At 55.5% G+C, this 27,934-nt stretch overlaps 3 protein-coding genes across 5 annotated transcripts in view; 1 reads left to right on the forward strand and 2 right to left on the reverse strand.

The window, feature by feature from the left end:
* Positions 1-904: 904 nt before the first annotated feature.
* DNAJC7 (DnaJ heat shock protein family (Hsp40) member C7) lies at positions 905-17,481 on the reverse strand. Its single transcript, XM_062627662.1, has 14 exons — positions 17,327-17,481; positions 9,731-9,819; positions 9,118-9,242; positions 8,921-9,034; positions 8,330-8,404; positions 6,438-6,556; positions 5,973-6,126; positions 5,104-5,268; positions 4,001-4,092; positions 2,816-2,889; positions 2,106-2,252; positions 1,725-1,877; positions 1,352-1,414; positions 905-1,202 (listed from the first exon to the last, which is right to left on the reverse strand). The coding sequence occupies exons 1-14, from the start codon at positions 17,407-17,409 to the stop codon at positions 1,165-1,167; spliced, it is 1,491 nt and encodes a 496-aa protein (XP_062483646.1). The 5' UTR covers positions 17,410-17,481; the 3' UTR covers positions 905-1,164.
* Positions 17,482-17,616: 135 nt separating this feature from the next.
* Positions 17,617-20,174, forward strand: NKIRAS2 (NFKB inhibitor interacting Ras like 2). Its single transcript, XM_062627710.1, has 3 exons — positions 17,617-17,740; positions 17,833-18,074; positions 19,076-20,174. Exons 1-3 carry the CDS (start codon positions 17,647-17,649, stop codon positions 19,313-19,315), a joined length of 576 nt encoding a protein of 191 aa, XP_062483694.1. The 5' UTR covers positions 17,617-17,646; the 3' UTR covers positions 19,316-20,174.
* A 2,535-nt stretch (positions 20,175-22,709) lies between these two features.
* ZNF385C (zinc finger protein 385C) overlaps positions 22,710-27,934 on the reverse strand; it is a 59,060-nt gene continuing 53,835 nt past the window's right edge. For all 3 annotated transcript variants that reach the window (XM_062627704.1, XM_062627705.1, XM_062627706.1), the window contains exons 4-8: positions 27,091-27,238; positions 26,301-26,627; positions 24,739-24,926; positions 24,429-24,542; positions 22,710-22,941 (exon numbers count right to left, since the gene is read on the reverse strand). In XM_062627704.1, the coding sequence (XP_062483688.1) occupies positions 22,723-22,941; positions 24,429-24,542; positions 24,739-24,926; positions 26,301-26,627; positions 27,091-27,238 (996 nt within the window). In that variant the 3' untranslated portion in view covers positions 22,710-22,722. The remainder of the gene's footprint in view (positions 22,942-24,428; positions 24,543-24,738; positions 24,927-26,300; positions 26,628-27,090; positions 27,239-27,934) is intronic.

Raw genomic sequence — 27,934 nt, forward strand, 5'->3', positions numbered from 1 at the left:
CACTGTAACCTCTCCAGCAGGGAAGAAACCAGCGTTGGCTCCACTGGCAGCAGCACCAAACCAACCCCATTCCCAGCTCAAGCGGAGCAGGCGCGCGGCTCCGGCCCTGTCCCAGTGCTGTGCAAGGGACGCAAGCAGCAGCCTGGAGAGTCTGACCCTGCATTTTCCTGCTTCTTTGGGCTAGTAAATGACTCCCAGCTGCAAACTACTTGCCTGGTTGAAGGTATTTGTACCGTGCCTGTAAACAGGAGGAGGGCACGCTGCTGCGCGCGCGCGGTAACCGCCCGCAATCAGGAACCCGAATGGGACTTTGCACTCCGGGAGAGCAGATCAGTACCATGAAATCAACCCTCAAGCTCCATCAAATCAAGTTTCAGCACAGATATCAAAAGTTCAAGTGGATTAATGAGAAAAAGAATAACATGAAATAAAAAGTACAGAAATTCAGCCCAAATTCGACGTCCCCTTGAACAGGACAACTCGTGAGAGTGGAAACACAAAGCCCTTCATTCTAGCTGCATCACAGGCAATTCTCACATAAGCTGCTCTTTTCAATCCAAAGAAGCATTTCTCAGATACAAAACCATTCAGCTCACACGTTAGCATTCCAGTTAATGCCCCAGTGTACCGCTCTCATTGAAACATGGCAAAAAAACCCCAAAACAAAGGGAAAGGACAGGGAAACGGCGATGGTATGAAACTCGACTGAATCTTGGCAATATCTTCAGGAGATTAAGAGAACTTTACATGTTACTACAGCCCCTGGCCATGCTGCCATCCTGTGCTTCAGAGCCAACCGAAATGAAACAGGAGCTTTCTTCAGTCTCTTACAAGATTCCAGGAGGACTTCGGGGAAATCCTCTGCTCCTAAGGAGCAGGAACAGTCCAAAAGTAGGGGCCAGCGTGGAGGGACCAAGAGATTCAAAGCTTTATTTTTCTTTCTCTTTTTTAATAAAGTTAACAGTAAAACAAGTCACAAGCCTTCCCCTCCCCGAGCTGGTTTCCTCTTCACACAAAAGCACACAAAACAGAGGTCTCCAACCGAGAAAATGAAACTGCTCTAAGTACAATGAGACATGATGAAGGAAAGGAGTCTAAGTATGTCCGTGTTCAAGGGTAAAAGAAGCAGATCAGGTATGTGTGGTTTGGTTTGGGGGCGGTTTTTTAGCCAAATTGGAAAAAGAAATTTCCAGGCCCAGAAGCTGAAAAGGAAAATTGAAGATATTAGCTCTTAGGTACTTTTTCAGGTGGAAAAGGCACATACTCTTTCCAAACAGCACGGGGAAACTCAGCCGTCCCGTCAAGCCATCCGCGTACTCACGTGTCCGTAGCTGAGAACGCTTCCACCTACCTTCAAAACTGAAGCCACCTGGCCCACCGAAGAAGGCCTTGAAGATGTTATTTGCATCAAAGTCTACGGGGAAGAAAAGGAAGTTATAAGCAGAAGTGAAACAGCCCGCTACAGCTTTTCATGGCACACAAACCACCCCTTCACTGAGGGCCCACAAAGCATGCTACAGACAGAAAGGTAAAACCAAGCAGCCTGCGCTGAGCACTGACTAGTAGAAAACAGGCACTCGGAGCAGATCTGCCATTCAGATGCTTTTTAAGAGCCACTTCATAGTTATTACAACTGGGAGATTTGCTTTATGGGAGAAGGCAGAGTCCAAATGCTCCCATCTTTCTAAAGGCTGCCGTGGTAGAACAGCGTAAGGAACACCTACCTCCCATGTTCAATCCATCCTCTTCTAGATCCTGGCCGCTGTCATAGCGAGCCTTCTTCTTGGGATCTGACAGGATGGTAAAGGCTTCTCCAACCTCCTTAAATTTCTTCTCCTCTTCCTTCTGTACTTCTGCACTTGCCCCACTGTGCCGGTCTAAGGATACAAAAGCAAGCAGGAAAGCAGCTTTTAGTTTCGAGTGTGAATGGAAACCACTGCACATTCCCAGCCATGCCACGTGTACTTCAGAGCTGTGGGATCAGAACTCCTAGCTGTCCAGAAATCCCCTCTCTCCTATTTATTCCTGCCTCTGAGCGATAGCTGTGCAGGGCACATGCAGGGAGCAAGGGATCAAAGCACCAAGAACAGGCTGTTTGTGGATACCTGGATGATGCATTAGTGCTCTTTTCCTGTAAGCCTTCTTGATCTCATCCTCAGAAGCATTTTTGTCCACCCCAAGGATTTTGTAGTAGTCTTTCCGTTTGCTCTTCTTCAGTTCCACCTGTGCGTTCTTTAGAAGCTGCTTGTGTTCTAGAAGGAAGCACAATGGCAAAGGAAAGCCACTTCAGTGGTGAGAACAATCTCCTGCTTTAAAAGAGGCTGAAGATCAACGTGTTGAGGCGAGCTGGGCTGAAGGATTCAAGTGCCCCAAGTAAGCAGCCCACCTGGAATTAGTCATGAATCTGATTAAAGCTTCACTGTCCACTGAAGGCTGTTTCCAACTGCAGGGAAATGTCTCTGTGCTATTAAATGAGTCCTAGACACAACCACCAGCACGAAGGTTACTCTGTCTGCATCATTTCAGGCTACTCAAAAAGCAAGGTGACAGTTGAGAACAAGAACCGCAAGAGATATTGTGAATGTGGGGCACTGCTTCAGCTACAGGGCAAATTATCTTCAGACTGGAAGAGAAAGCAGGTTGTGAACCAGGCATTTCAGAGGGCTTCTGAGAGCTCCTCCAGCAGTGTCCTGCTGGGGCCAGAGGCTGCAAATCGGAGTATCATGTAGGGAAAAAAGGCAGACAAAAGCACCACCAACAAAAAAAGGCAGATAAGGGAAACTTATGCTCACAGGAAGAATGCCAACACACTCACCTTTTGTTTTTTCTGTCTGATAAACCTTTTCATAGTCTCTTACAGCATCTTCGTATTGTTCTGTGTCCATGTAACTGTGGAAAGAAACACAGGTGGCCAAGGTGTACTTCCCAGGGAGTATCAAAAGGGGGGTCAGGTACAAGCTTTCTGGCTGGATATGAATTAAGGAAAAGATGTGCACTGGGCTGCAGGAAGAGCAAGCATCAGAGGAACCCCCAGGGGGTCACTGCTCAACTGCCTGGAAGCCCAGACACTTGCTATTAGTGGGCAACCCTGGCACAGGAACCTGTAGCTTGGGCTCCAAGCAGAACCTGCAGGCTCAGTTGGCAGCACAGGTTCTGCTGTACCAATCTGACCATCACTTGACCCAGCTGCAGGAACTGAAAGCAGCCAGCAAGATTCCAAGGGAGCTGGGGCAGAGCTGTACAGCAGCAGCGCTGGTTGGAAGCGAGAGTCTTGGCACCTCAGAGGGATGGGCGCCTGTCTGTTGGCACTGCAGCCTTACTCACATATTAACCACTTACTGTCATTTATCAGCTACTGAAATGGAGCTTGGGGTTGTACACTAAAACGAATGCACAACTGGAAGGCTGCAGCAGCAGTTTCAGTTCATTTACAAGGCAGGCAGCTTCACACCACAAAGTGAGAAATAATGGGTGATGAGGAAAGCAGCAAATACACCCAGAGTCAGAACAGAGCTCTGGCTGCTTCCCTGCCTGGTGCCAAGTTACAAAGGGAGACACACAGACCTGAATTGCCTCTGTACAACCCCCTCAGCCCCACTGCATGACACTGCAGTATTATCTAGGGCTGGACCCTGCACAGTCCCAGCTGATTTCTCCTGGGCATCCCATTTCAGACCGTGCTTTGTGGGAAGTGGTGAGCAGCTCTGCCCTTCTCAAACGGGCTCTCTGGGACTGAACGTCTTATGTTAGTCTATAAACACAGCAAGTCAGGCTTTAGAACTAATCCTGCCTAAACACAGCAATCAATAGGCAGTGGCAGAACAGGCTACACAGGGCTTCCCCTGCCAGCAGAAGGAAGGGGAATAAATTCAATACCCCTTAAGACAGAACCTTTTATCCAGTTAAGCTTCAGATTTGTTACCCCTGTCACTCAGGGCTGTGGGGAGGAGCTCCCTACCCACAGACATGCTCAGCATGTCCATCACAAAGCTCTACTTACCATTGTGCTCTCCTCAAGTATGCTTTGATATACGTGTCATCCAGTTTCACTGCATTCGTGCAGTCATCTATTGCTTCTTCAAGTTTCCTAAGCTACAATGTCAGACAGAAGTTCAGTGAATCCCAACCAGAACCAAGCCTGCTGAACAGCATCATGACTTCAGGCAAATGAAAGGTGTAAAGAAGCTTGGAAAACCTCACTCCCCTGTGTGTCTGCATTGAGGAAATTTTTCCCACCCCCCCAGAACACAGAGCTTTGTTCCCTAGGGAAAGATTAGAAGCTTAGCTAATGCAATGGTGGAATTATGGGGTGCTTTGGGTCTTCCTGACAACGATCCCAAACCAACTGCTTCTGTGTCCAAACTGATTCCCAGACAGGAAAAGAAACTTGAAAACATTTCAAGGATTTCTGGTTAAAGCACTCTTTGCTTTCAGGCACAGCCATGCAAAGGAGCCATTCCTTCTGCCTCCAGCTCATCCCACTCCCCACGTTTGGAGATCAGCCTCAGTCTCTCCTGACCCAGCTGGGGTGTTGAAAAGCCTCCTGGGTAGAGCAGGCACTGACACAAGAGACAGCTGAGGAAGAAACGTGCCTAGAGAAATGCTAGGGGGGGAACTGGAAGCATTATCAAGTGTCTGACTGCTTCACTGGACAGTGCAGAGCTAAAATGCAGCAGCAAACCTGGGGAAAAAGAAGTGCCCAGGGTTTTTAAATTGGGTCACAGTGGTTTAGAGCAAAACCCCAAGAAAGACAGCATGACCTACAAGGGTAAGAAAAACAAAGGAGCTACCTCCTCATTACTGGCAAGGAAACAAATAGGGATCCTTTCTGCTGATAAAGATAAGGCTAAACTATGTCCCTCCTCTCCCTCCCACTCTGTGCATCCCAACTATTCGAGTTTTGTTTCTTTGGGAGTCAGCTCCGTTGGCTGTTTGGAACAGACCCAGTCATTGTGCAAGCACAAAAACCTAAAGCACTGCCCACAGCACCAGAAAGGTCCCGCTGCCCAGCAGCCAGAGAAGCCCATGCTTTCCACAGGAACTGCTCTGCAACTCATGCATCGCATGGCAGGGAACACGATGAGAGCCCTGCCAGCTGCTTACCTTTGAATTAACCGTCCCCCGGTTGCAGTACAGTTTGGCATTGGTTTTTATATTGTTGGGGTCTATCCCTAGTGCCTCTGTGTACAGTTCATATGCTAGTTTGTAGTTTCCATCTTTGAATGCTTTATTCCCATCTTCTTTCTTCGCTTTAAGTGCTTTGGCATTCTGAAAGGAAACACACCCTGGTTAAGGACACTGGGAAACCGGCTCGGGGGGGACCGAGCACCTCATTTTGCTGGGTGAGGGTCCTCAGAATATAGTGGTTTTAATTTGGTTTCAGGCACCACTGCAGGATACAAGGTCTCAGCCTTGCTACAGCAGCTTGACAAGCTGCAAGTGTTCTGCCTTTCCCTCCAGGAGAAGTGCTATGGAACAGTCAGTGCCAGTCACAGGCGCTCTCAAAGGCTGCCTCATTTTTAAGATGAGAACGTGACAATGAAGTAAATTTATGGATTAAAAAAGGAAAGAAAGAACGGGAGGGACCTCAGATTTAGTCAAAGAGCTACAACAGAGGAGCAATGTGAAAGGAGCAGTGTTTAAACAGAAGTCAACCTGTGGGCACCAAGTTCTTCTAGAATACAGTGAGTTTTACTGTTGCTCTATGTGATCGAGGAACAAAGAGTGAAAGGGAGGCAGCCTTCAAAGTGTCAAGAGTCTTCTGAGAAAGAGCTTCTAGCAACTCAGCTTTACCTAAAGCAGCAGCTGCTTGGCTTTGGGAAGGACACGTTACTTGCTACTGGAGCTCTGGGGAATGATAATGTTGAGGGAGGGAGAAGGGATTGATCCAGCAGAACCAAATGAGGTGTTAGGGTGAGAAAAAAGAAACCCCTGGTAATTCTGCAGCCCCATCCCCAGTGGCCAAGACTCACACGGCAGGCAAGACATGCTTTCTCGTGGTCAGGAGCCATTCGGAGAGCCTGGACAAAGAACTGCACTGCCTTCTCAATACAGTCCTCATAATACAGGCACAGGCCCCGCACATAGAGAGCGTCCGCGTTCGTCGAGTCCATCCGTAAGATGTCACTGCAACAGACACATGGAAAAGTGAAATGTTTCCCTATTCCAGTTTCCTGCTGCCCTCCAAAAGCGCTCCTCTTCCACTGAGGTATTCAGTTATTTTAGCAAGTCAGTGGGAGAGATGTGCAGGAAGTCTGGCTCAAGCAAGACTGCTGGTTATTAAGAGTCTAAATGCAGGTAAGATGAGCTCTGAAGAGCATAAACCCATGCTCTCTTCTTCCTCAGCACAATTTGCATTAAGGACTCTGTTTCCATATTGCCTCATTCATTTCAGGCTGCAGTCAGGACTCACCACCAGCTGTAACTCCAACACTCACCTTGCTACAGACTGTGCCTCTGGGTAGCGACCCAGTAATGCTAAACACTCAGCCTTGAGGATTTTGAACCGGTGACAAGCAGGAGCAAACTCCAAAGCACGATCCATGCAGAACACAACCTGGTGGGGGGAAAAAGACACACAAACGTGAGCAAAGCACACAGCCCAAAGCCTAACTGGAAAGGCTGCACCATCACCACCACTGGGATTTCATGTTTGCCTCTGCCCAGGAAGGGAAGCGTGCAAACGTCCCTTTCTTCTGCTGCTGGAGACTCACATGCAGGTGTTTTACCTTTTAAAGGGCTTTGGGTGCAAAGGTCCGGGGCACCTACGTTACTGACACAGAGCACTACAAAGATGCAATGGACACCTGTAGAAGATCCATCCCTTTAACTCTTCTGAAACTGCAGGTCCGATGGGAGCAGCCAAGGCAGACAATTCTGCCCCTGTCTCCTGCATCATAAAGACACTTGGGAAGGACACAAATGCAATAGATGGAGAGACTTTGGGCTGGACAAAACACAAAGTACAGTGCAGGGCCTGATCTTCACTGCTCTGCCTGCAACGGGCAGGGTGATCTAATGGGTCTTTTCCATCCCTGCCTCGCTGGTGGGGACATCTGCACGAGAAGAGGGTCATTGTTCCAGCAAGGTTCATCTGCTTGCCCGGCCCGTGACATCACGGGTGCCAGCTCTGGGAAGCACTGTGCTCCAGACTGCGCCTTCTGGGTGAGGAAGGAGCAGGAGCGGGCTCTCCAGAAACAAAGCTGACATTTCATGCAGGCCTCCCCACTGAAGGGACACAGGAGAGGTGAAGGGACAGATGCAAAAGCCCAGAATATGCAACCCAGGCAGGGCAACCCCTACACATCAAGTTCAGGCTGACCCTACGTCCGATCTGTGCCTCATAACCAGGTGATACAAAGGTGGGATTGACCCTTCCACAATCTTGAGAGCTTAGCCTAAGAGTCAGTGACCTGAACTGTGAGCTTAATGTGCCTGACAGTCTCCTTTCTGGGCCAAACTTGGACCTTGTATGCATCCACTGAACAGAAACAGTTGCTCAAGAAGTCAGTTTGGTGCCTTTCAGATTTCGTGCTGTCATTTCTTACTGTATCAGGTGAGTACCAGTGCATCCTGTTGCAGGCTCTGGCAAGAAAGATTTGGAAGCAGCAGTGAGAATGCCCCAGGCAGATGTGCATTCCTCCTTAGTGACCCTCCCTAGAACACTGCCACACAACAGCCTTGGGTTTGTGCTTCAGTTAAAGAGTTGAGAAAGAAGAATCTTGGACATGCACCTTAGGAACAAAGCGCAATCAAATGCTGCTGCTGACAACACCTGTATCAGGAGCCCCTGTAAGAGGCCTACAAGGATGCTGGGGAGGGAATCTTCATCAGGGACTGGAGCAATAGGACAAGGGATGATGGGTTCAAACTGGAATAGGGGAACTTCAGGTTAGATACAAGGAAGTTCTCTACTGTGAGGGTGCTGAGGCACTGGAATGGGCTGCCCAGGGAAGTTGTGAATGCTCTGTTGCTGGCAGGGGTCAAGGCCACGTTGGACAGAGCCCTGGGTGACATGGTCTAGGGTGAGGTGTCCCTGCCAATGGCAGGGGGTTGGAACTTGATGATCCTAATTTCCTTTCCAACCCAAACCAGTTTGTGATTCTATGATTCTATAAACAGCTCATTTGTGGCTCCACTCACCCTGCAAAGCAAACAGTAACAGAGCCATTTTCAGAGCTATGACACAGCCCACAAGACAGCCCTGCTTCAACAGCAGATGTTGTACAGCACCTCCCAGGAGGGCCCAGCTAATGCTAGGCAGGGAAATCAGACATGCATGTGCCTGAACCGGACAGATAAGACACAGAAACAATGGAGTTAACCTCACCTTCCTGAAATCCCGTTTCTCAAAGTCCACCTCAGCTATTTTCTCATACTCCAGCACAGTAGTGGCATTCTTCAGCTGAAACACAGGAGAACACAGCAAGTGTTGCAGGACAGGCACTGCTCCGAAACGCCATCAAGCAGCATTTAAGCAGTGACCATTAAGCACAACCCCTAAACCATCAGAGCAGAAAGTACTGCAGACCACGGAACAATAACACAGATTTATGGGAATACTTCTGCCAACATTAAAATCAGTTTGAAATCAAGTGACCTAACCGGTAGCCTAGGAAAATGTACCCCTGTGAATGAGATACAGAAATGGCAGCAGCCTTCTATCACAAGCCCCCAACATAAGGATGTGGAGCTGCTGGAGTGAGACCAGAGGAGGCCAGGAAGATGCTGCAAGGGCTGGAGCAGGCTGAGAGAGCTGGGCTGGGTCAGCCTGGAGAAGGCTCCTTAAGGGGAGACCTTAGAGCAGCTCCCAGTGCTGTGACTGCACCTTGCATACTGGAAACGAAAGGCTGACCAGTTCAATCCATTCCCTCTGACTGCCCCATTGACTGGGAAGAGTTAAACCTTAAGGACCTCTCACCTCCTGCTGCGCCTGGGAATTCTTATGATCCAGTTCTAAAACTCGTTGAAAGCAGCGGCTGGCAGCCATGGCATTCCCTAGGGAAAGATGGCACTTCCCTTCCCGTAGATGGCCCTGAGGAGAGTTAAAAGGGAGTTGCAATAGGTGGGGACAAGGGTATTGAGACATGAGTAAGAAGCCTGACGTTCTCCACGTACCCTTACAAAGCTATCATCCAGTCTGACAGACTGCTGAGCATCTCCCAGTGCTTCTCGGAATCGCCCCAGCATCATGAGTGTGGCAGCTCTGTTACCATAATAACTGGCATTATTAGGACAGGTATCTGGAGGAGGTGTAAAAGCACTCGCTGTTACTGTCATGCAAGCAGCTATACAACTTGTAGAACATCTTAAAAAGCCCTGGTTGGATTAAAAACTCACCCAACCCTCCCTGTTTTAAAACACCACCAGAGTGGCTTAAGATGACCCATGGTGGTCCAGCAGTTGTTAGGAGCAGCAAGGCGTAAAACTATTGCTCCCCACACTACACACAGGACAAAAGCGTGTGGTGTTCAGCCTGGCAGCACTGCTCACCCTGAGTTAGGGGGAAAGCTGGGCTGGTTTCATGCTAGCTGAAAGGAGAGACAAAGAACTGCTGCAGTCACCCATGCTGGCACCGACCTGCACTCCCCACCTGGTGAAACTGCCCAGGCAAGGAGTCTGCACCCAGCACGTGCTGTGAGAAACCCTGCTGCTATGTCTGCAATCAATAACCAGCTTTGAGTTTCAGACGTGGTATTCAGCAAAGGTTTCTATTCCCAACTCTTCTCACCTATGGCTTTCGTGTAATAGTTGTATGCTTCGTTGTAATCCTTCTTGGCGTAGTACGCGTTTCCTTGCTCCTTGAATGACTCTGCTTCTCTGAAAGGAAGCAGAACACCACGTTTGGGGAGGAACTGAGCACCAGGACAGATTCTGACCACGACTGAGCATTTGATCCCCCAGCAACCTTGCTCAAAATGCTTGTAGCTGGCTGCTGTGAGGTTTCCTCTGTAAACCCTGTGCCTGAGAAACCACACACATGCCATCCAGCTGGCTCTGGTCCTTCTTCACTTCACCAGGGCCATGAGTAGGGATACTCGGGGGTGTTACCCCAGCTAATACTACAGGGGCACTGGCTTCCAAGAGCCCAGCAAAACTCCCCGGTACATGGTTAATGAAAGCAGCCTGCTCCTGTCAGGTGCTGCACAAGCTCAGCACTCACTGAAGTCAAGGAACAGAGCGCTGTTTATCTTTCAGTAGTCCCACATACTTAAGAAACAGGGCCAAGAACAATTTCTACATTCAAAAGACAGCTAAATCAAAGAGAAAGAAGGGTGCAGCCTCAAGCAGAAGCTTGGCACTGCCTTGGCAACAGGTCCAGAAATAGTCCTCGCACTCAAGAGCGAGCATTTGCAGAGACAGCTTAGGACATTTAAAAACACACAACATATGGTTTAAAGCAGCATCCCTTAAACTCCTGAAAAGCAAAGTTTCTCCTGAAGGAAACTAAACCCTTCCTGCTCCTCTTCCATTCACCTTCACCCTTATAGAGAAGCAGTCCGAGAGGGCACTTATACCATGGTGGTGTAGCTCAACTCAGCCTCACCGAACTAAACTCGGTGCTTTAGTTCGCTCGCTTCCCTCCCTGGACTGTTTAACACATAAAACCTGCGAGGCCGACCCAAAAGCAGCAGCACCCCACTCCAGACACAGCACTCCAGACTCGCATCGTGCTGCTGGGACCTCACTGCTGCAGCCGGGACACAGCCCCTGTTTGTCCCCTCTCGGCAGCACCCGCGCAACCAGGCAGCGCAGAAGCTGCGGCGGGGAGGAGGCACCCACCGCTGAAGGGGAGCAATGTTCAGCAAGCCCACTAGAGAGAGAACAAAGGGAGTTGTGTTGAGAGCAGTTCAGATGTTTTTCACCTCGCTCAGCCTTGCCATTGGCCGTTCCCACACAACTGCCTCGTGCACGGGGTTGTTTTGAGGGAGCCAGCGCGGCGTTGCCAGCTGGGGGAACAATGGACACAGGGGTGCCTGCTCCTCACCTTCAGTTTGAGCCTTTGCTGTCAGCTACAGCCCAGCAAGGGAGCAGACACAGCCCTGCTGGAACTCTGCTCTGCCAAAGAGAGGGGAGAGCCCACAGCGTGTGGCTGGGGGTGTTTGAGGCCTGGGTGCCGATCAGGAACGCTGCAATTCCGGAGCCTTGGCAGGAAGTGCTTGAAAGAGAACTTTATTCTCTTGTTTCTGTAATCATAGATGGAAAGGAAAAACCACAGATCCTATTAAAAGTCCCTTCCCTCAGAAGCTCTCCGTTGTGTAATCCACAGAATGGTGAACAGTACTGATGGCAGAAGCGATCTGCAACCTGCTTAGCACAGCAGCCCCTGATTCACAAGCCTTTTAGCAATTTTACCTGTCATGCTCTGAGGAAGCATCATTTAATAGAGAGAGCTAAAGGGCTGGGTGCCAGAGCATCCTGTCTGCCAACAGACTGCTGGGAAGAGCTGGGAAAATGGGAGAAACAAACAGATACATGGAAAAGCAGCTCTCACAAAGCCCTGGTGTTCTGAGATGCTGGAGAAAACACACACACGAATTATTGCTTTCTGGTCAGTTTTATTGGTTTATTGTCCTTTTAATACAGACTGACGTGTCAACAAGTCACAGTGCCTCAGGTAACACAAGGAGGAAGGAAGTCCACAGGTATTTCTATTGCTCACATGGCTGAAAGCTCAATGGTGACACACGGCTGTGAAGGAAAAAGCTAATTGCCTTTAAAGCACAGAGGCAAAGCCAGTGGCTGGAAAAGCCAGGCTATGGCCTGAGGTCCCAGACCCAGAACAGAAGCATCTCTCCCCACTTGTGCTCCACTGACACAGAAAGCACACAGAGAAAACAGTTCTTGTTTACCAGGGCCCCTGGCTCCAACAACAGCAAATGCAGATCTCCTGATATCACTGGTAATTGTTTCAATCCAAACAGATGCTGCAGCCTGAATGAGATCATTCTGCATCTCACACTGATGTAGGCTGCATTCCCCACTTGCTACTTTTGAAACTGAGGAAGAATCGTGCTTTGCTATAAATAGGCCCCAGGCTGAATGGATCGCTTTGTGATGGGACCTCAGTGTCTTCTCAGGGCTTCTCCACGCTGGACGCAGAAGACAGGGAAGAGCTGCACCAAGGACCTCGGGAAGAAGCTGGTCTTTCACTGCTGGCGCGCAGCACGGGCTCACAAGGAGGGAAGTGTTTGCAGGACTTTGCTCCCTGGGAGCTGCTCAATTGTTTTCTCCTCTGTTAGAACACTTGTGAGGACCCCTAATTCTTCAGGTGCCCCAGCCCCTGCCACCTTGAGGAGCTGCTGCCCAGCCGAGCACCCACTGCAGGTCCCAGTGCTCCCCGGAGGGCGCAGCGGAGGGGCTCGCTGCCTGCCTGCTGGGAGAAGGAACCATCACAAGGCTCCTTCTACTCCCCGTGCCCTGCTGCAAGCTCAGGCCCTGCTCGCCCCAGCAGAGCCGAGCTGGGAGCTGCAGCCATCCCGCGCACCACTGACACAATCCCACGTTTCCCTCCCTACTTGTGCCTCCTCCTCCTCAGAGCTTCCACACGCGGCCCCCGCTCCGGCGCTGCTCCAGCTCCCAGCGACACACACGCAGCCGTACCCCAATTGCTGTCATCAGAACCGGGGGGGGATCTGCACTAACACACCTCCCGGGTCCGGACGTGCTGGCCCAGAGCCTGTGTGCACAGGCACAAGCTCGAAGCAGTGCCCCCAGCCCCAGGAACGCAGCGCTGAAGCAGGCGGCAGACTTACTCTCTCCCGACCCTCACTCCTACTTCATTTCCTGCTTCCATTATGAAACGGTGACAAAACCCCCTAAAATAGCAAGGATTTAAGGAAGGCTTCAAAATCCTGTCCTGGCCAAGCAATCCTTTTGGGGGATGCTCTGACAAAAGGCACACACCTGCTTTTTCTAAGTGATTCTCTCAGAGGCTTGAATGGGATATGATGCTTTCACCCAGCATTTTGGGGGTTGGAATCCAGGCCAGATTCTCAGCTGTCAGATGTTCCTCAGCTGCTGGGGGTAAAATAAGTTTGATGATCTCAATACAGCAGGCAGATGTCTAAAGCTTAAAATTAGCTGTCAGATTTGCCACTGGACACACGATCCCCTCCCCTCCCTTCCTGAAGGACTCAGAAGAGGGGCCAAACACTACACGGGGCCACAGGGATACACACAGGACGTTCTTCCTTCTGTGCTTTAAAGGCCGTTCCTCCAGGTTAGGCTTTACACTCTTAAGTGAGGATTCAGAGCAAAGGGAATGTAAATCGATAGATGGACAGACAGAATCTCCCATCAGCAGCGTTTGTGCTTTCTGCCTCTGGTGCAAGAACCAACACAAAATCACACACAACCTCCACTGCGAGCACCCTCTGCAGCACAGCAGCAGGATGCTGACCCTGGCGCAGCAGAGCCCAAGCTGCTGCACAGCACAGATTGCTCTGCACATCAGCACCCCCCACTGCACAAGGAGTGGGTTTACCACTGGCTGCAACAGAGGAATGAAAATGCCGATGTCTACCCACAGGCAGGGAAACCTTCAGCCTGTACATGCTAACATGTGCATGGAGAGTCTAAAAGCCCATCCTGTTCTCTACACACACCCCAGAACACTCCCACTACCAGAGGACAAACTCAAACAGGGAAGACCAAAAGCCACAAGAACCAAACCATGCCACAAGAAATGGAAGGAATGAAGCAAACCCCTGCCTGCGGCGGTGAGAAGAGCCAGAGGAGCCCCCAGCTTCACACAACCCACTTGAATCCCAGCGCTCAGGATGAACCTAATTCACAGCCACAGCCTCATCACTGCTGGCAGGGGCACTCCAGAGCATTTGTGAAACCCCACGGAAGGGTCTAGAACCAGCTGGAGATTGCTGTTTTCCACAGGCACCTAAATTAAGGAAGCCAGTCAGCTGTAAGGAGTAGATGGTAAACCCACTGCATCCACAACACGCTTCACCCTAAAAAAGCATGGCTCATGGTAAAGGAAAAGGCTGGAATTGTAGGTACTGTGGGTAAATTTTTCATACCGTATAAAGCAACCACCTAATGCAGAGTATTCAGACACTGCAAATCCACGGGCACGCAAACAACGACTGTGCAGCTTCTGCTCCTTGTATTATCATAAGATCATAAAGTAATTACATATTAGTTAAAGAGGCTGGGTTCACAGCCTGGGAAACTCAAGTTCCTGTTGACAAGTGGCATGGGAATAGTGGAACCTTCTCCGGGCTATCCCATAACAACCCTTCCCCACCAGCAATGCCCTGAAGCCACCCTGTGAACGCAGAGTAAGGACAGGGCCAGGCTGCAGCTCCTCTCATGCAAAATAGCCTTGGAAAGACTCCTGATAAGCCCCAACATCTGCCCACCTGACTGTGACCCAAAGCCTCAAAGCCTTCCTGGCTTCTGCACCATTTAGTCTGCGTGGCAAACTTCACGTTCATTGCTTTACTAAAGGTACCTGTGGTTTCCTACTGAGGCATCAACACAGCTGAAGGCTGCGGCTACAGCACCGTGAAGGCAACGGTCTGGGCAGATCATTTCATAATGGTATTTTCCAAGTGAGTGGAGGCATTTCTCCTGCATCCTCCAGTGCTGGGGACGAGAAGAGCCAGCCTTAAGCACGCACATCTGACAGGACCCGGCGCTGCCAGGAGGATGACAAGGAAATTCTCCCTGGCAAAACCCCAGCATCCCAGGGAAAAACTGTGCCCATGGGTTAGAACCTTTACAATCCATTGAACAAGGTGACTTTCTGGGGGTGGAGCAGCCCCGCTCGTCAGCACTAACAGCACCCTTCCCCAGCAGATAAAATTAACTCAGTTACATCAACCCTTTCCCGTAAGGACCCCCACAATGTACCAGCAGCAGCCACCAGTTACCCTGTGACCACACGCTATTCCTGTACCTCAACCAACCTGTGAGTGAGCTGCCTGGCACGGTCCAGCTGCTGCAGGGCACTAGTTACAACCACTCTGCAAGAGAGCTCTCCACTTGGGCTAACTTAGTGACTTGGATTAACCCCCCGAGAAGGGAACTGTGCATTTACACAAAGGCCTCAAGTGAAGTAACTGTGTCAGGATGTACTGTAACGCCTGAACAAAAGCACAGGGCACAGGAGCCCTTGGTGCTGACTTGCAGCAATGATTCAGGAAAGGTTTCCACCTCTTTTTGCTGGGGTTTATAGCCCAGGCACATCCTAAAGGCTGTATGAAACCAGATTCCAGTGTGCGTCTGTGCATGCCCCTTAATGCAGAGCCTGTTCAAGATGGTTTATAGACATCAGGCACCTAATTAAGCCTCCAACTACTCTCCTTAGTACAGCGACTGTATCACCCTCATTTACTTGAGATCAGTTGAGCCACAGAAGTTAAGAAACTGATGTAAGACAGGAAGGATGAAAGTGGAGGTGAGGTTTGATGCTCAGGACCCCAAGAAGACCTGCCCTGGCTGGCAGAAAGGCATGAGATGAGATACTGAGATTAGATACAAGGAAGAAGCTCTTTACTGTGAGGGTGCTGAGGCCCTGGAACAGGTTACCCAAGGAAGTGGTAAGTGAGTGCCCCATCCCTGGCACTGCTCAAGGCCAGGTTGGACAGAGCCTCGGGTGACATGGTCTGGTGTGAGGTGTCCCTGCCTGTGGCAGGGCGTTGGAACTGGATGATCTTAAGGTCCTTTCCTTAAGGTTGGCTGTGCAAGGCCTACACTTTCTGAGCCACCAGAAGGAATAACTGGAAGTAGAATATTCATTTGCTACCCACGCGTTTCTCTTTTAGCAAGATAAAGGAGTAATATCCCAACAACAACAGAGGAAATGCTGTGAAGGCACCTAACTAAAGCACTGCGTGGTAACAACCGCAAACTACAGCACCAGCTTCAGGATGCCAAGAAAAGCCCAGCTGTGTGAGCCCGTGCTCCTCAGAGCTGAACCTTCCCTCAGAGCAGGGCAAGGACCCAACGCTGCCCATGAATCCTGCTTGGCCTGGTCCAAGATCATCCCACTCACAAAGGGTTTCCTGTGCCCATCGCTTCTGCAGTGGAGCTTGGGAAGGAGGAAGGAAGGAAGGGCAACGTTAGAGGTCACTCCCAGGAGTAAAAACACCCAAGATGGTTTTACCATTCCAGACGCTGGGTTTAAATAGCCCAGGGCAAGGAATGAGTTGCCCATCACCAGGGCTTTCCCAGCTTTACAGCCCCAGCAATTGGTCCGTGTTCCACGTCCGACACCCAGGTGCCTCTTCAGCAACATCTAATTTAACTCCTCAGAATGACATCACCGGGAAGCAGCTCCGAGTGCTGACAGTAACCTCAGGCCACCAATATGCTTGTGAAAACACTGCTCCTCAGAGGGCACTTTCAGTTTTGTTTCATCCTTTCAACTCCATCCGCCGGATCGTTTTCTAGAGCAATGGCCTCCCTTTGTACAGAAATAGCTCTCTCCTCCCCAGTTCCCCAGGAGATAACCAACTGCCTGCACGAGATGCTGCAGAACCAGGCATGGACCTTCCCCCCATCGCTGCCTGTGGAGGCTGCGACACTGCTGGGAACCGGCTGCCTTGCTCCAGAGGGAAGGGTGGGATCCCAGCACCGCCGGGCTCAGCGCCCGCTGCCCGCTCCCCTGGGCAAGGGGCACCAGGCCACGCTGAAGAAGCACTCGCATTGTAGTGACGGGCTCAGAGCAGGGCTCTGCCCGGTCACCTGCAACTGAGATCCCCTCCTTACCCCCAGCGAGAGAGTGAGAACTGCCGTGTGTGGATTCCAAATGGTGCCAGGGACAGGGGAACCGGGTGTGATGGAGCAGGAGCTTGAAGCTGCTTCCCTCCTCCGCAGCAATGGGACAAAGCTGCCTCCGGAGCGGCTCCCGACAGGAACATGTCACAGCTGCACTTCCAGGACCCCCGAGCTCCGGCTCCAGCACAGGGACCCGTCCTAACCCCGGCGCACACCGGCACCGGGAGCCCGCACACGGGAGGCGCAGCCGAGCCCCCCCCCTCCAAAGCCACCCCTCGCCCTGCAGCGCGCGGCGGGGCCCAGCCCCGGGCGGGAGCGGCCACCGCTTCCCTGCGAGCCCCGGGGAGCGGCCTTGGCCCGCGGGGCAGGCACCGGCCGCAGCCCCGAGCCCCGCTGGCGCTGCCCCCTCCGCGGAGGAGGCCGCAGGGACCCGGCGCGCTCCCTGCCCCGTGCGGGAACGGCTCCCCCGCGCCCAGGCCCCGGGCACCGCCGCCCCGGGCCTCACCCGCTCCCCGCAGCCCGGGCTCCCCCCCCCGGCTCCCCTGAGCCGCACCGGGAGCACGGACCCCGCGGCTCCCCGCTCTACCTGCGGGTCTCCTCCTCGCTCTCGGGCTCGCCGGGTCCCTCGGGCGCCGCCATGATCACATCGCACTCGGCCACCGCCGCCATCTTACCGCCGGGCCGGGCTGCGACTGGCGGCGGCGCGGGGGCGGGCGCTGCGCCGGAAGGGGCGGGGTTTCGGCGCACAACGGCAGCGGCGCGGGGCGGCGGCGCGGGTCCGCCCGGCCGCTAGGGGGCGCGCTGTAGCCCCGCCCCGTGTCGCCGGGCCCCTTCCGCCGCCGCCGCCGCCTCACCGACGGCGGCCCCGTAGGCCCCGGCCCGGCCCGGGAGCAGCGGGGAGGCGGCATGGGGAAGAGCTGCAAGGTGGTGGTGTGCGGGCAGGCGTCGGTGGGGAAAACCTCCATCCTGGAGCAGCTCCTGTACGGGAACCATGTGGTTGGTGAGTCCGCGGGGAGCGGGACGGACCGGGCGGGGGGCACCGGGAGGGGTCGGGGCCGCTCCCCACGGCCGCCGCTCGTTTTCCCCGGCAAGGCTCCGAGATGATCGAGACGCAGGAGGACATTTACGTGGGCTCCATCGAGACGGACCGCGGGGTGCGGGAGCAGGTCCGCTTCTATGACACGCGGGGCCTGCGGGACGGGCTGGAGCTGCCCAAGCACTGCTTCTCGTGCACGGACGGCTACGTGCTGGTCTACAGCACGGACAGCAGGGAGTCCTTCAAGCGGGTGGAGCTGCTCAAGAAGGAGATCGACAAGTGCAAAGACAAGAAAGAGGTGAGCGCCCCGCGGGCTGCGGGCTGGCAGCGGCTGCCCTTGCTCGCTGCCGCCGCCAGGGCCTTGGTACGCGGGCGGAGTGTGGGTCGTTGGGGTTGTAACGTAGGGATGCTTTACTCAGCGCTGAGGAGCATGGGGGATCGCCCCTCTAAAACCGTGCCCGCCCTTCCTGTGCCGCTCAGTTCGTTTATATTCCATGTAATGATCGCCTAAACATGGGATCGCTTCACGCCTCATACATACACAAAACCTATTCCCGTCGAGTATTATAATCGGTTTTCGTCCCATTGGTGCGCCTGCGCAGTGCCTCCCGGTGGTGGTCGTTAGGGGGTCGTGAGGATGAAGGCCTGTAGTTCCTCTTCATCACCACGAGCAACCTCTTGCTTTCACACAGACTCAATAGGGTTTCGGCTCCTGTGCAGACCTCAGGTTCGGTACAAGCCAGTTTTAGGTATCTTAAAGCAGAAACTTGTCAAGTTTGTAGATTTTGTTACTCTGGCTATCTTCTGTTCCTTTTCTTTCTAAAGATACTGTTTGAACAAGAATGTCTTAAATATTAAGCTATGAATCTTACCTACTGCAATTCTGCCTAGCAGCTCTAACTCCTGCAATTCTGCTTCACCGTTCTAGCAACTTTGACTCCTACGGTTCTGCTTCACCAAGCACAGCGACTGCTTAAGCAAGCAGGCACAATGTTAACCCTTTATTTCCCAGTGTCAGACTCTCTCCTGCTTGTCACAGGGACGGGGTCCCTGGGCTCAGGCTGCTGGCCTGGGATGCTTCTGAGGGTACAAGCGCTCAACAGGGCCTGCTGGTTTGAGACACCCAGCCCCCAGCAGGAGGGGAGGCTGCCAGGTGGGAAATGTGGTTGAAAGGACGTTGGCATGGAGCAGGGATTAACTGCAGTGCCCGGCAGCGAGGGTCTCCAGGGCAGAGCCAGGCAGCACCATTCAGCTCTGCCTTTGGTATCTGCAGGGATTGTTCTCACCCTTTCTGAACAGGTCACCATCGTGGTGCTGGGCAACAAGTGTGACCTGCAGGAACAGCGCCGCGTGGACCACGACACAGCCCAGCACTGGGCCAAGGGCGAGAAGGTGAAGCTGTGGGAGGTGTCCGTGGCCGATCGGCGCACGCTGATCGAGCCCTTCATCTACCTGGCCAGTAAGATGACACAGCCACAAAGCAAGTCTGCTTTCCCCCTGAGCCGCAAGAACAAGGGCAGTGGGTCCATGGATGGCTGAGCCTTGTTTTCCCTTCACTGCCACTGCCACCTCCTCTCCTGCACCCCCTTCTTCCCTCTCACATACCTGCTGCTGAGCCTGCTTGGTGTCACGGAGCCTGCGGGAAGCGCAGTGGCACAAGGAACATGCATCCCAGGGCTGGGGATGGCCTTTGAGGATGAGAGGGGAGCCATCTCCCTGCACTGGGACAAGGCCTGCTCTCTGCACATCCCTCCCATGCAGGTGTTGGAGGCGGCACAGGAAAGCCAGGCTTCACGGAGGGATGCTCCGTGGGTACCATAGGCTGCTGAGGGAGCAGAGCACGGGGCTGGCCGGCAGGTGGGGATAGCAGCCGGCCTGAGGACACAATCCCCTCCCTTGAGCTGCTCTGGTTTGTTGTACTGATACCATGTGAGAAGAGCCCGTTTGCTGGCCCTGCCTCCGGCTCCACCCCAGCCAGCTCGGTGGTGGTCCCCGGCAGATCGCCACTTACCCGGCAGTTCCCACTGCTCCTTGACGTGCAGGACTGTTCAGGCATCCTGCCCAGTGGCAGGATGCTGTTCCCGATGGCAGGGTGCTCACATCCACCACACTGCACACTGAGTGCAGACTCAGTCATGACCTTGGCGAAGCTGGGACTGTGCTTTGCCTGCACACCCTGGTGCCTGGGGCTCTCACTGCCCATCCTCACAGTGCTCACTCACCTCAGAACCACCACAAGACGAAGCAAAGGTGGCCTGGTCCTGCCCAGCAACACGTGTTCCCTTCGGCGAGGGTGGATGGAGGGAAACACCAGTGACAAGAGCACGCTGGCTTGTTTGTACTTGTTCCTTTTATTGACTGAGTAACACAATAAAGCCATGAGCTTCAGTTATCAAAATATTTTCCTTTTTTTTTTTTCCCCAACAGTTATAGTACATCAAAAAAATATACAATGAACATTACAGGAGGGGTACTGGCCAAGTCCCTAGAGTCTGCTTATTCCATTTGGGGAGGGGGGGGCTTTGTTTGTTCGAATCAAACTGTTCACATCACTCCAAGGTTATGTACAGAGGGGCACACGGTATCGAGCGCTATGGACTATGCCCTACAACCTAGTACAGCATATGCTAAGTCAAAGGCAGTAAATGCTTTGGATAGCACAGGAGCAGGGGGCTGGGGGGGTTTGGGGACACGGTAGAAGGGGGGGTTTCTCATTGCAGTATTATTGTTATTAGAAGGAATGGCTTTCAAGGGTTAAAGTGCCAAGTAGAGGAGTGTATCAGGACTCCACTGGGGGGGGGTGTGACTGAGCAGGCGCTGCTGGCTCCAGCACAGGCCTGTTAGAGAACAAAAGGTAGGGGAACGACCCCCCCAGTGTCCAATGGCTCCTGCAGGCTGGAGGGCACCGATGGGGCCGCGCTGTCCCCCTCTGCTGCAGCCAGGGCTGATGGGGACCAGCCTGGGGCAGAGCCCGGGGAGGTGAGCAGGGGAGGGCTGGAGCCACGGCCTGCTTGGCACTGCGATGCGGTGGGAGCCGTGTCCTCCCTCCTGCCCTGCGGGCTGCACGTGTCCCCTGGGCTGTGCGACCATCTCCTGTCTCTGCCAGGGCCTGTGCTGCTGGAGCCTTCCTCGAGCCACATCTCCCATCACCGCTGTAAGAGCTCGCGGTTGTCTCTACCCCCAACCTTCCATTCAAGCTCGCTCTTCTCTGGTGCCCTCTCCGCTCTCCTCCTCCTCTGCTGTGGAGAGTTGTCCTGAGCAGATGAATCCATACCCAGGGGCTCCCTCGTGCTCCTGTCCTCCGTGGCAGGGTGCAGTGGCACCAGGGCTCAGTGCTGCCCATGGCAGATGCAGGTGCACAGCTCCGTGCTCCCTCTGCAGGTTTCCTGCCCTCGTGCGAAGCTCCAGCTCTGGGCAGCAGAAGCACTGCAGCCCCTTGAGTTACCCGTTGGCCGGTTCCCATTCACTTCCCATTGCTAGGACCCGTCCTGAGCATCAGTGGAGGAAAGATCCCGAAATCCAGACATTGCTCCTGGCCGGGGTGTCGGATGCACGTTTTGTGCGTGTGGGTTCCCAGGTGCACAGACCCACCTGCCTCTTCCCATGGGGCCACAGCAGAGACCTGAGCCATCACCCTGGGCCAGGGCACGGGGAGGGAATCACCTGCACGGAGCTGCACCGTGGTGGTTCTGCTCTGGGTGCACAGTCAGCATCAGCACCGAGGTAAACGCAGAGCGAGGGCGAGCTGCTCCCCTGGATTGCATAGATGGGGTGGGTTTCACTCCAGCCTTGGGGCTGTTTGGGTTGCAACTTTCCTGCATATTTCCGTTTGCAGCAGCGTGCCGGGAACCCGGAGCCGCGGGTCCAGCTCCAAACCACGTCACCCACCGCTGGGCTTTGTGAGCACAGTGAAAAGCAGAGCTACGGCTTCGGGGTCCCTCCGGAGCCCAGATTCCTGCAGGCTACGATGGGAGCATCACTGGGTGCCGCCTGCTCCTTTGTACCTGATTGTCCGGGCTGCTGGGGACAGCTTGGGGTTTGGGAATCATCCGTAACTCCCTGGAAGCTCCTAATGGGAACGGGGTTGGAAGGCAGCAGCGTTGCCTTTCACTGGAGAACCAAAAGTGCTTTAGGGACATTCACTCAGCCTCACAGCATCTCCCGGGAGGTAGGGGCAGGGCTGTCCCCCGCAGGTGGGACAGAGGCAAAGAGCTGGTGCTGAGCACCGGGACCCGCACACGCTCCGTGCTTCCCGGGGCCGGGCAATGTGCTTTCCAAGGGATGAGGCGCCGGCCCTGGGCATCAGCTATTGCTCTTGGAGTGAAGATACGGGCGGTGGAGCCGGTGCCCGCCACAGCGATGGCTCTTTGGCTGGTGGGACGTGAAGTTCGGGGTGTAGGAGGCTGGTGGGCATCACGGAACGCCCCCAGCCAGCACAGGCAAGTGCGGGGCTGGTGAGGGCACAGCCAGCCCTGCCCGAGGGGGGAACTGCCAACTTCCCACTTGTGCTGGGGTTTTTCATGCAGTAAGAGCTGGGCTGAGGCTCCCCTCGCAGCTCCCTTCCTGCTGGGCTGGCCAGAGGGATGCTCCTTCCCTCGGGGACCAGCCGGCTCCTCCTCTTCCAGCCTGGTAACTGGGAAGGGGATGAACACGAAGCCAGCGAGCCCCTTGGCCACGCAATGGTCCCGGTGAGCCGGGCACCCTCCTCTCCTGTGCTCAGCCTTGGGAAGGGCTCCTCTGTTGTGCGCCCAGCACGGGCAGGGGAGCGGCGGGGACGCGCGGCGGGGCCGGCTGGGCTCTGCCGGGGCATCGGCTCCGAGCAGGAGCCCGCTGGAAGCGAAGGAGAAGCCGGGGTCGGTGTCTACGACTACGTTTTCCCACCAGCTGGAAGAGCAGCGGTCCCGGGGCAGCCCCGCCGCGCAGCCACGGCCCCGCAGCGGCGGCTCTCAGTAGGGTGCAAAGACGATGGGGCCCGGTGTGGGGCGAACCGGGGCCGGCGGCGTGCGGAAAAGGGCCGGTCCGAGGAGCGGCGCTTGGAAGAGCGCGGTGGCAGCCGCGGGGCGCAGCGCCAGGGGCCCGGGCATGGCGCACACCGCGGCCAGCGGGCTCGGCAGGAACCGCGTTGCCAGCGTCTTGGTGAGGTGCTTCTGCAGGGCCAGCTTGGACTGCGGGCAGGGAGGGCACATCACCGTGAGCCCCCGGCCCCCCCGGCCCACCGCGGCTCCCAGCTCGGTCTCTGCGGTGAATGCAACCCCTGTCCCTGCTCCATCCCACGGCTCCCGCCCTTCGGCTCGGCTGCTCCCGGGTCAGAGCACACCGGGATGCTCCAGCTGTGACCCTGGGCAGGTCCCCAGCCCCATCCACCACGGCTTTCAGCTGGGTCTCTGCGGTGAATGCAACCCCTGTCCCAGCTCCATCCCACAGCTCCGGCCCTTTGGCTCGGCTGCTCCCGGGTCAGAGCACACCGGGATGCTCCAGCTGTGACCCTGGGCAGGTCCCCAGCCCCATCCACCGCGGCTCTCAGCTCGGTCTCTGCGGTGAACGCAGCCCCTGCCCCTGTCCCTGCTCCATCCCACGGCTCCGGCCCTTTGGCTCGGCTGCTCCCGGGTCAGAGCACACCGGGATGCTCCAGTTGTGACCCTGGGCAGGTCCCCAGCCCCATCCACCGCGGCTCTCAGCTCGGTCTGAATGCAGGTGAACGCAGCCCCAACCCCTGTCCCTGCTCCATCCCACGGCTCCGGCCCTTCGGCTCGGCTGCTCCCGGGTCAGAGCACACCGGGATGCTCCAGCTGTGACCCTGGGCAGGTCCCCAGCCCCATCCACCACGGCTTTCAGCTGGGTCTCTGCAGTGAATGCAACCCCTATCCCTGCTCCATCCCACAGCTCCGGCCCTTTGGCTCGGCTGCTCCCGGGTCAGAGCACACCAGGATACTCCAGCTGTGACCCTGGGCAGGTCCCCAGCCCCATCCACCGCGGCTCTCAGCTCGGTCTCTGCGGTGAATGCAACCCCTGTCCCTGTCCCTGCTCCATCCCACGGCTCCCGCCCTTCGGCTCGGCTGCTCCCGGGTCAGAGCACACCGGGATGCTCCAGCTGTGACCCTGGGCAGGTCCCCAGCCCCATCCACCACGGCTTTCAGCTCGGTCTGAATGCAGGTGAATGCAGCCCCGTTTCCCTGTCCCTGCTCCATCCCACAGCTCCGGCCCTTTGGCTCGGCTGCTCCTGGGTCAGAGCACACCGGGATGCTCCAGTTGTGACCCTGGGAAGGCTCCCAGCCCCATCCCGCTGGCTCAGAGACCTGCCCTGGCCTTTGCACACACTGGGTTCTTCCCTGCATCAGTGCCCTGACTTCTGCTAAGCTCTGGATCCGAGCAAGCAAACACTTGGGCCTGGTTTAACCGAGCTGTGCCAGCACCCAGCCAGGAACCATGAAACAATCACAAGTGCTGCTGCCAGAGGGCTCCCAAGCTATTCCCAAGCTTTCCTTTTCCTCAAAACCTTTCCCACCACTACAGCCAGCCAAGGGGAGCAGCTTAGGTGTGATTATGGGAACTGAGGCTTTAGGAAAAGCAGCCCCTGTGTCTCTTATCGCAAGCGATGGCAACCGATGGTTCGGAGAGCAAACCAAGCAGGTCACTGCAGGGAGACAGATACCTTGAGAATACTCACTGCGAGGGCAGCGTTCTTCTGCAGCTTGTTATAGGGGCTGTACTTGGGCTTGGGTGGCTTCCCCGCCAGCCTGTCTTTGTGCCTCCGGCTGCTCATGTGCTGGGAGAGGAGAACAACCGGGTCAGCCAGAGCCAGGATGAGGGCAGACCCATGGCACTGCATGGGACCCATGAGGGACGTGCATCACCTTGCAGGGGACAGTGAGGAACCCACCCCTGAGCCCTGGGGTCTGTATCCTGCACCCGGTGTCCCCGCATTCCCATGGGAAAGGCTCACCCAGGCCTGGCGTCCTCACCTGTTTGAGCTGCGTCTCCGAGTTGACGTAGATCTCGCACACCTGGCAGTGAAACGCCTTGTTCTGGATGTTGATGCTGCCCTTGTTCCCGATCCGCTTGGACTTGTGCCCTGCCCGGGAGAGGAGCTTGCCTCGGCCTCGCCGCATCTGGGTGCCGTGACCCTCCAGCATGGACTTGTGCTTGGCACCTGGGCAGCAGAGGGGACACTCGGCAAACCCTGACCTGGCAAACAAACCCGCGTGCCCCACGGGTGCCCCCCAACCAAGCCACCCCACAGCGCTGCGCCCTCCCCAGTGCCCCCCAACCTATCCCCAGCAGCACTTGCAGGCAGAGGAGCCTGGCCTCGTGCCGGGGATGCAGCCGCCCATTCCCAAACCCTGCCAGGCTCCATAGCCAGCTGCGCTCCGCAGGCAGCCCAGAGATGCTCCGCTTCCCAGAGACCCCCCTCCAATGCCAGCCCTTCGGAGAAGCTGCTATGTGGAGCGTGTGCTGGAGCCTGGCGCCTGTCCCCGGGCGTTAGCACAGGCTGGAGCTGTCGCCCACTGTGCTGCAGCATCTGAGCTGCGCCCAAGGTCAGAGAGGATCCGGCCGCAGAGCCAGGAATAGCTCAGTGGGGTGATGGGAAGGGGGGAAGGAGGGACCTGAGATCCCCACACGCCATGGATGGGGCGCCCTGTCCTGGGAATGGCAGCAAAGGGCTGCGTAATTCAAGCCTCCGCTAATTCATTCTGTTTCTCAAGGCGTTAAGCAAGGAGCCCGGGTGCATGGGATGGGTGCGGAGCAGCTCGGCCCTGAAAACTGCTGCTTTGCTTGTTCTTTACCCAAATCAGCTCCTGAATTCGTAACTGGAGCTGACAGAAGCAAAAGGGCACGGCTGCAGCTCAGCCATGGCGCGTCCTGAGCTGACCCCGGTGCTCAGCGCTGCTGCCGTGCGCAGGGAGGCCATGGGAGCTGGTCCTCACTTTGTGTGATCTGGGGGACAAGAGGCTCTTCCCTTTACAGCTGTGGTACCCCCCCCCCCACCTTGTGTAGCATCCTCCGGGGAAAGGGGGGAGCTGGGAGCTGGCACCAGAGACCCCATTGGGGTTGCTGCCTCCCACCACTGCCCCGGGGGGGGCCTGGGCATCCCTGTAAGCCCAGGAGCCATCACTTGCTGCTGGGCTCTGAAGCGTGTTTGGATTCCCAAGGGGCCTCTCAAACCGACCACGAGCCCAAAGCACTGCTTTCAGATTATCCTGGGTCTGGAAGCGGCACGGGCACTCCGGTTCCTACCAGCCTAAAGCCAGGCTGCAATGGAATATAAAGCAGCCTCCAATCACTTGATTAAACCTATCTGGAAATGCCTTTAATTAAGAGCCGTGAACAACAAGAGAGCGTTTGACCTTGCTACAACTCACCCCACGAGCCACCACCGCGCAGGTAGAACACCACCACTTCTCTTTGCACGCGCCTTCATTGACCCTTTCTAATTGAAGCAACCTTCATTAACCTGCCAGGCTGCGTGGTGACGGGGGGCCAGGATGGAGCTGGGGTCCCCCCCGCACGCGGGCGATGCCCTTACCGGTGTTGTGAGCCTCCAGCTGGGACAGGGAGTTGACGGTCACTTTGCACGTGGGGCAGTAGAGGTGCTGCTTGCTCTTCTTGCCCTCCTTCTCGCTCTCGGGGGCCAAGCTGCCGCTGCTGCTGCTGCCTGATTCTGCTGCCTGCACCTCGGTGCCCGGGGAGGTCACGCTCGTGGTGTCCGAGGTGGCCTCCGACAGCTCCGAGGCCGGGGGGGAGCCCAATGGGGCGATGCTGCCCGGCAGCTCCGATGGCGACTCCTCGCTGCTGGGTGTCAGCCCCAGGGTGCTGCACTCACCCTCCGGCTCCTGCAGCCCGTTGGCTTGGGCTGGGGAGGGAAAAGGGAGGTTATGGGCAGGAAGGGAAAGTGCTCTGGGCCCCAATGGGTTTTCCATGTTTCAGGGAGCATCCCTGTCCTCCCAAAACCACCTCAGGCACCATCTGCTCATTCACCCCTCTCGAGGATGGCTCTTCCCAAGGTCTCTCCTGTTAGTGCTTTTATGGGGCAGCCGGGCTCAGCACAGGACCCTGGGTGCAGGGGGAACGTGGCTCCTACCAGCCCCATCCCTGCCCTAGGGATGCGCGAGCACAGGCAGGGAATGGCCTCTCCTGCAGCATCCAAAACACCTCCCACAGACACCAAATCAGGGGGGAAGCACCCACAGGGCTCCAGGGATGCCTTTTCCACCCCTTCCCCATGAGCCGCCCCCAAGCCAGGGATGCCAGCAGAGCACAAAAGCTCCTTTATCAACGCTCGCGGTGGCATTTGTGCCGCACCGATGCCCACGTACCCGCGGTGCCGGGCTCCCCGCTGCCCTCGGGGCTGGGGGACAAATCAACCACCGCAGCCCCCGGCACCTTCTGCTTGTTCTTCATGGCCTCGATGGCTTTCAGCCTCCGTGCGTGCTTGTGGCCCTTGTAGTGGGCTTCTGCCTGGTTCTGGCAGGGAGAGAGGAGAGGGACACATGAGGACACGCAGGCGGATGCTGGGATGCGTTGCCACCTCCCCTTGGTGACAACCACGGGGGTGTTTTCCACCCCGGTGTAAGCACACAAGCACTGGGGCCGAGGGAAGGATGCGGTGAAAGGCGTCAGGCGGCTGCTAAAAGCACATTTGATGTCTTCAGACACAGCCAGCGAGCTGCTGGCTGCAAAAATAAACCGAGAAAGTAGGCTGGGGTTTGAGGGGGGGGGAGGCCGTGTCTCCCATTGGACCCCAGCGGGTGTCTGACACGCGATCTGCAGTCACAGCATCCTTTGCTGCATCGGGAAGTGCACGGCGAGGGGCTCCTGCCTGCGCCGAGCCCATAAAGACGAGCACAAAGGAGAAGCACCCCGACACTTGCGTCCTCGCTCCAGCAGCTGGTGGGAGGTCAATGCGGGATGAATGGAACCCCTGAACCACGGAGAAGCACGGATGAATCGGCACGGCGTCCTCGGAGCCCGGCTGGGGCTTCCCATGTGGGCTGGGAAGAAGCATCCCCTTCCCTGCCCCCATGGCTTTCCAAGGGCTGGGAATGGTGTCAGGGATGCGCTGGGTACATGGGAAAGCAAAAGGCCCATCCGAGCATGGGGCCTCATTAGCAAACACAATGAACCTCCAGCAGATAGGGGGCTGAGGCTGCAGCTGAAGTG

The sequence above is a fragment of the Pezoporus occidentalis genome, unplaced genomic scaffold (genome assembly GCF_034315485.1).
Source record: "Pezoporus occidentalis ecotype Australia unplaced genomic scaffold, CSIRO_AGI_Poc_V1 ctg304, whole genome shotgun sequence".
Taxonomy (NCBI): domain Eukaryota; kingdom Metazoa; phylum Chordata; class Aves; order Psittaciformes; family Psittacidae; genus Pezoporus; species Pezoporus occidentalis.

Bases quoted from the DNA above. Each gene is read 5' to 3' on its own strand.
- DNAJC7 (XM_062627662.1), bottom strand. From the start codon at position 17,409: ATGGCGGCGGTGGCCGAGTGCGATGTGATCATGGCGGCGCCCGAGGGA. The intron at 9,035-9,117 runs GTACGTGGAGAA...AACTCTCCTCAG, and splicing joins TGGATGATAGCTTTGTAAGG to GGCCATCTACGGGAAGGGAA. The intron at 4,093-5,103 runs GTAAGCAGCTGG...CTGACATTGTAG, and splicing joins GGGGGACGGTTAATTCAAAG to CTTAGGAAACTTGAAGAAGC.
- NKIRAS2 (XM_062627710.1), top strand. From the start codon at position 17,647: ATGGGGAAGAGCTGCAAGGTGGTGGTGTGCGGGCAGGCGTCGGTGGGG. The intron at 17,741-17,832 runs GTGAGTCCGCGG...TTCCCCGGCAAG, and splicing joins GTACGGGAACCATGTGGTTG to GCTCCGAGATGATCGAGACG. The intron at 18,075-19,075 runs GTGAGCGCCCCG...CTTTCTGAACAG, and splicing joins AGTGCAAAGACAAGAAAGAG to GTCACCATCGTGGTGCTGGG.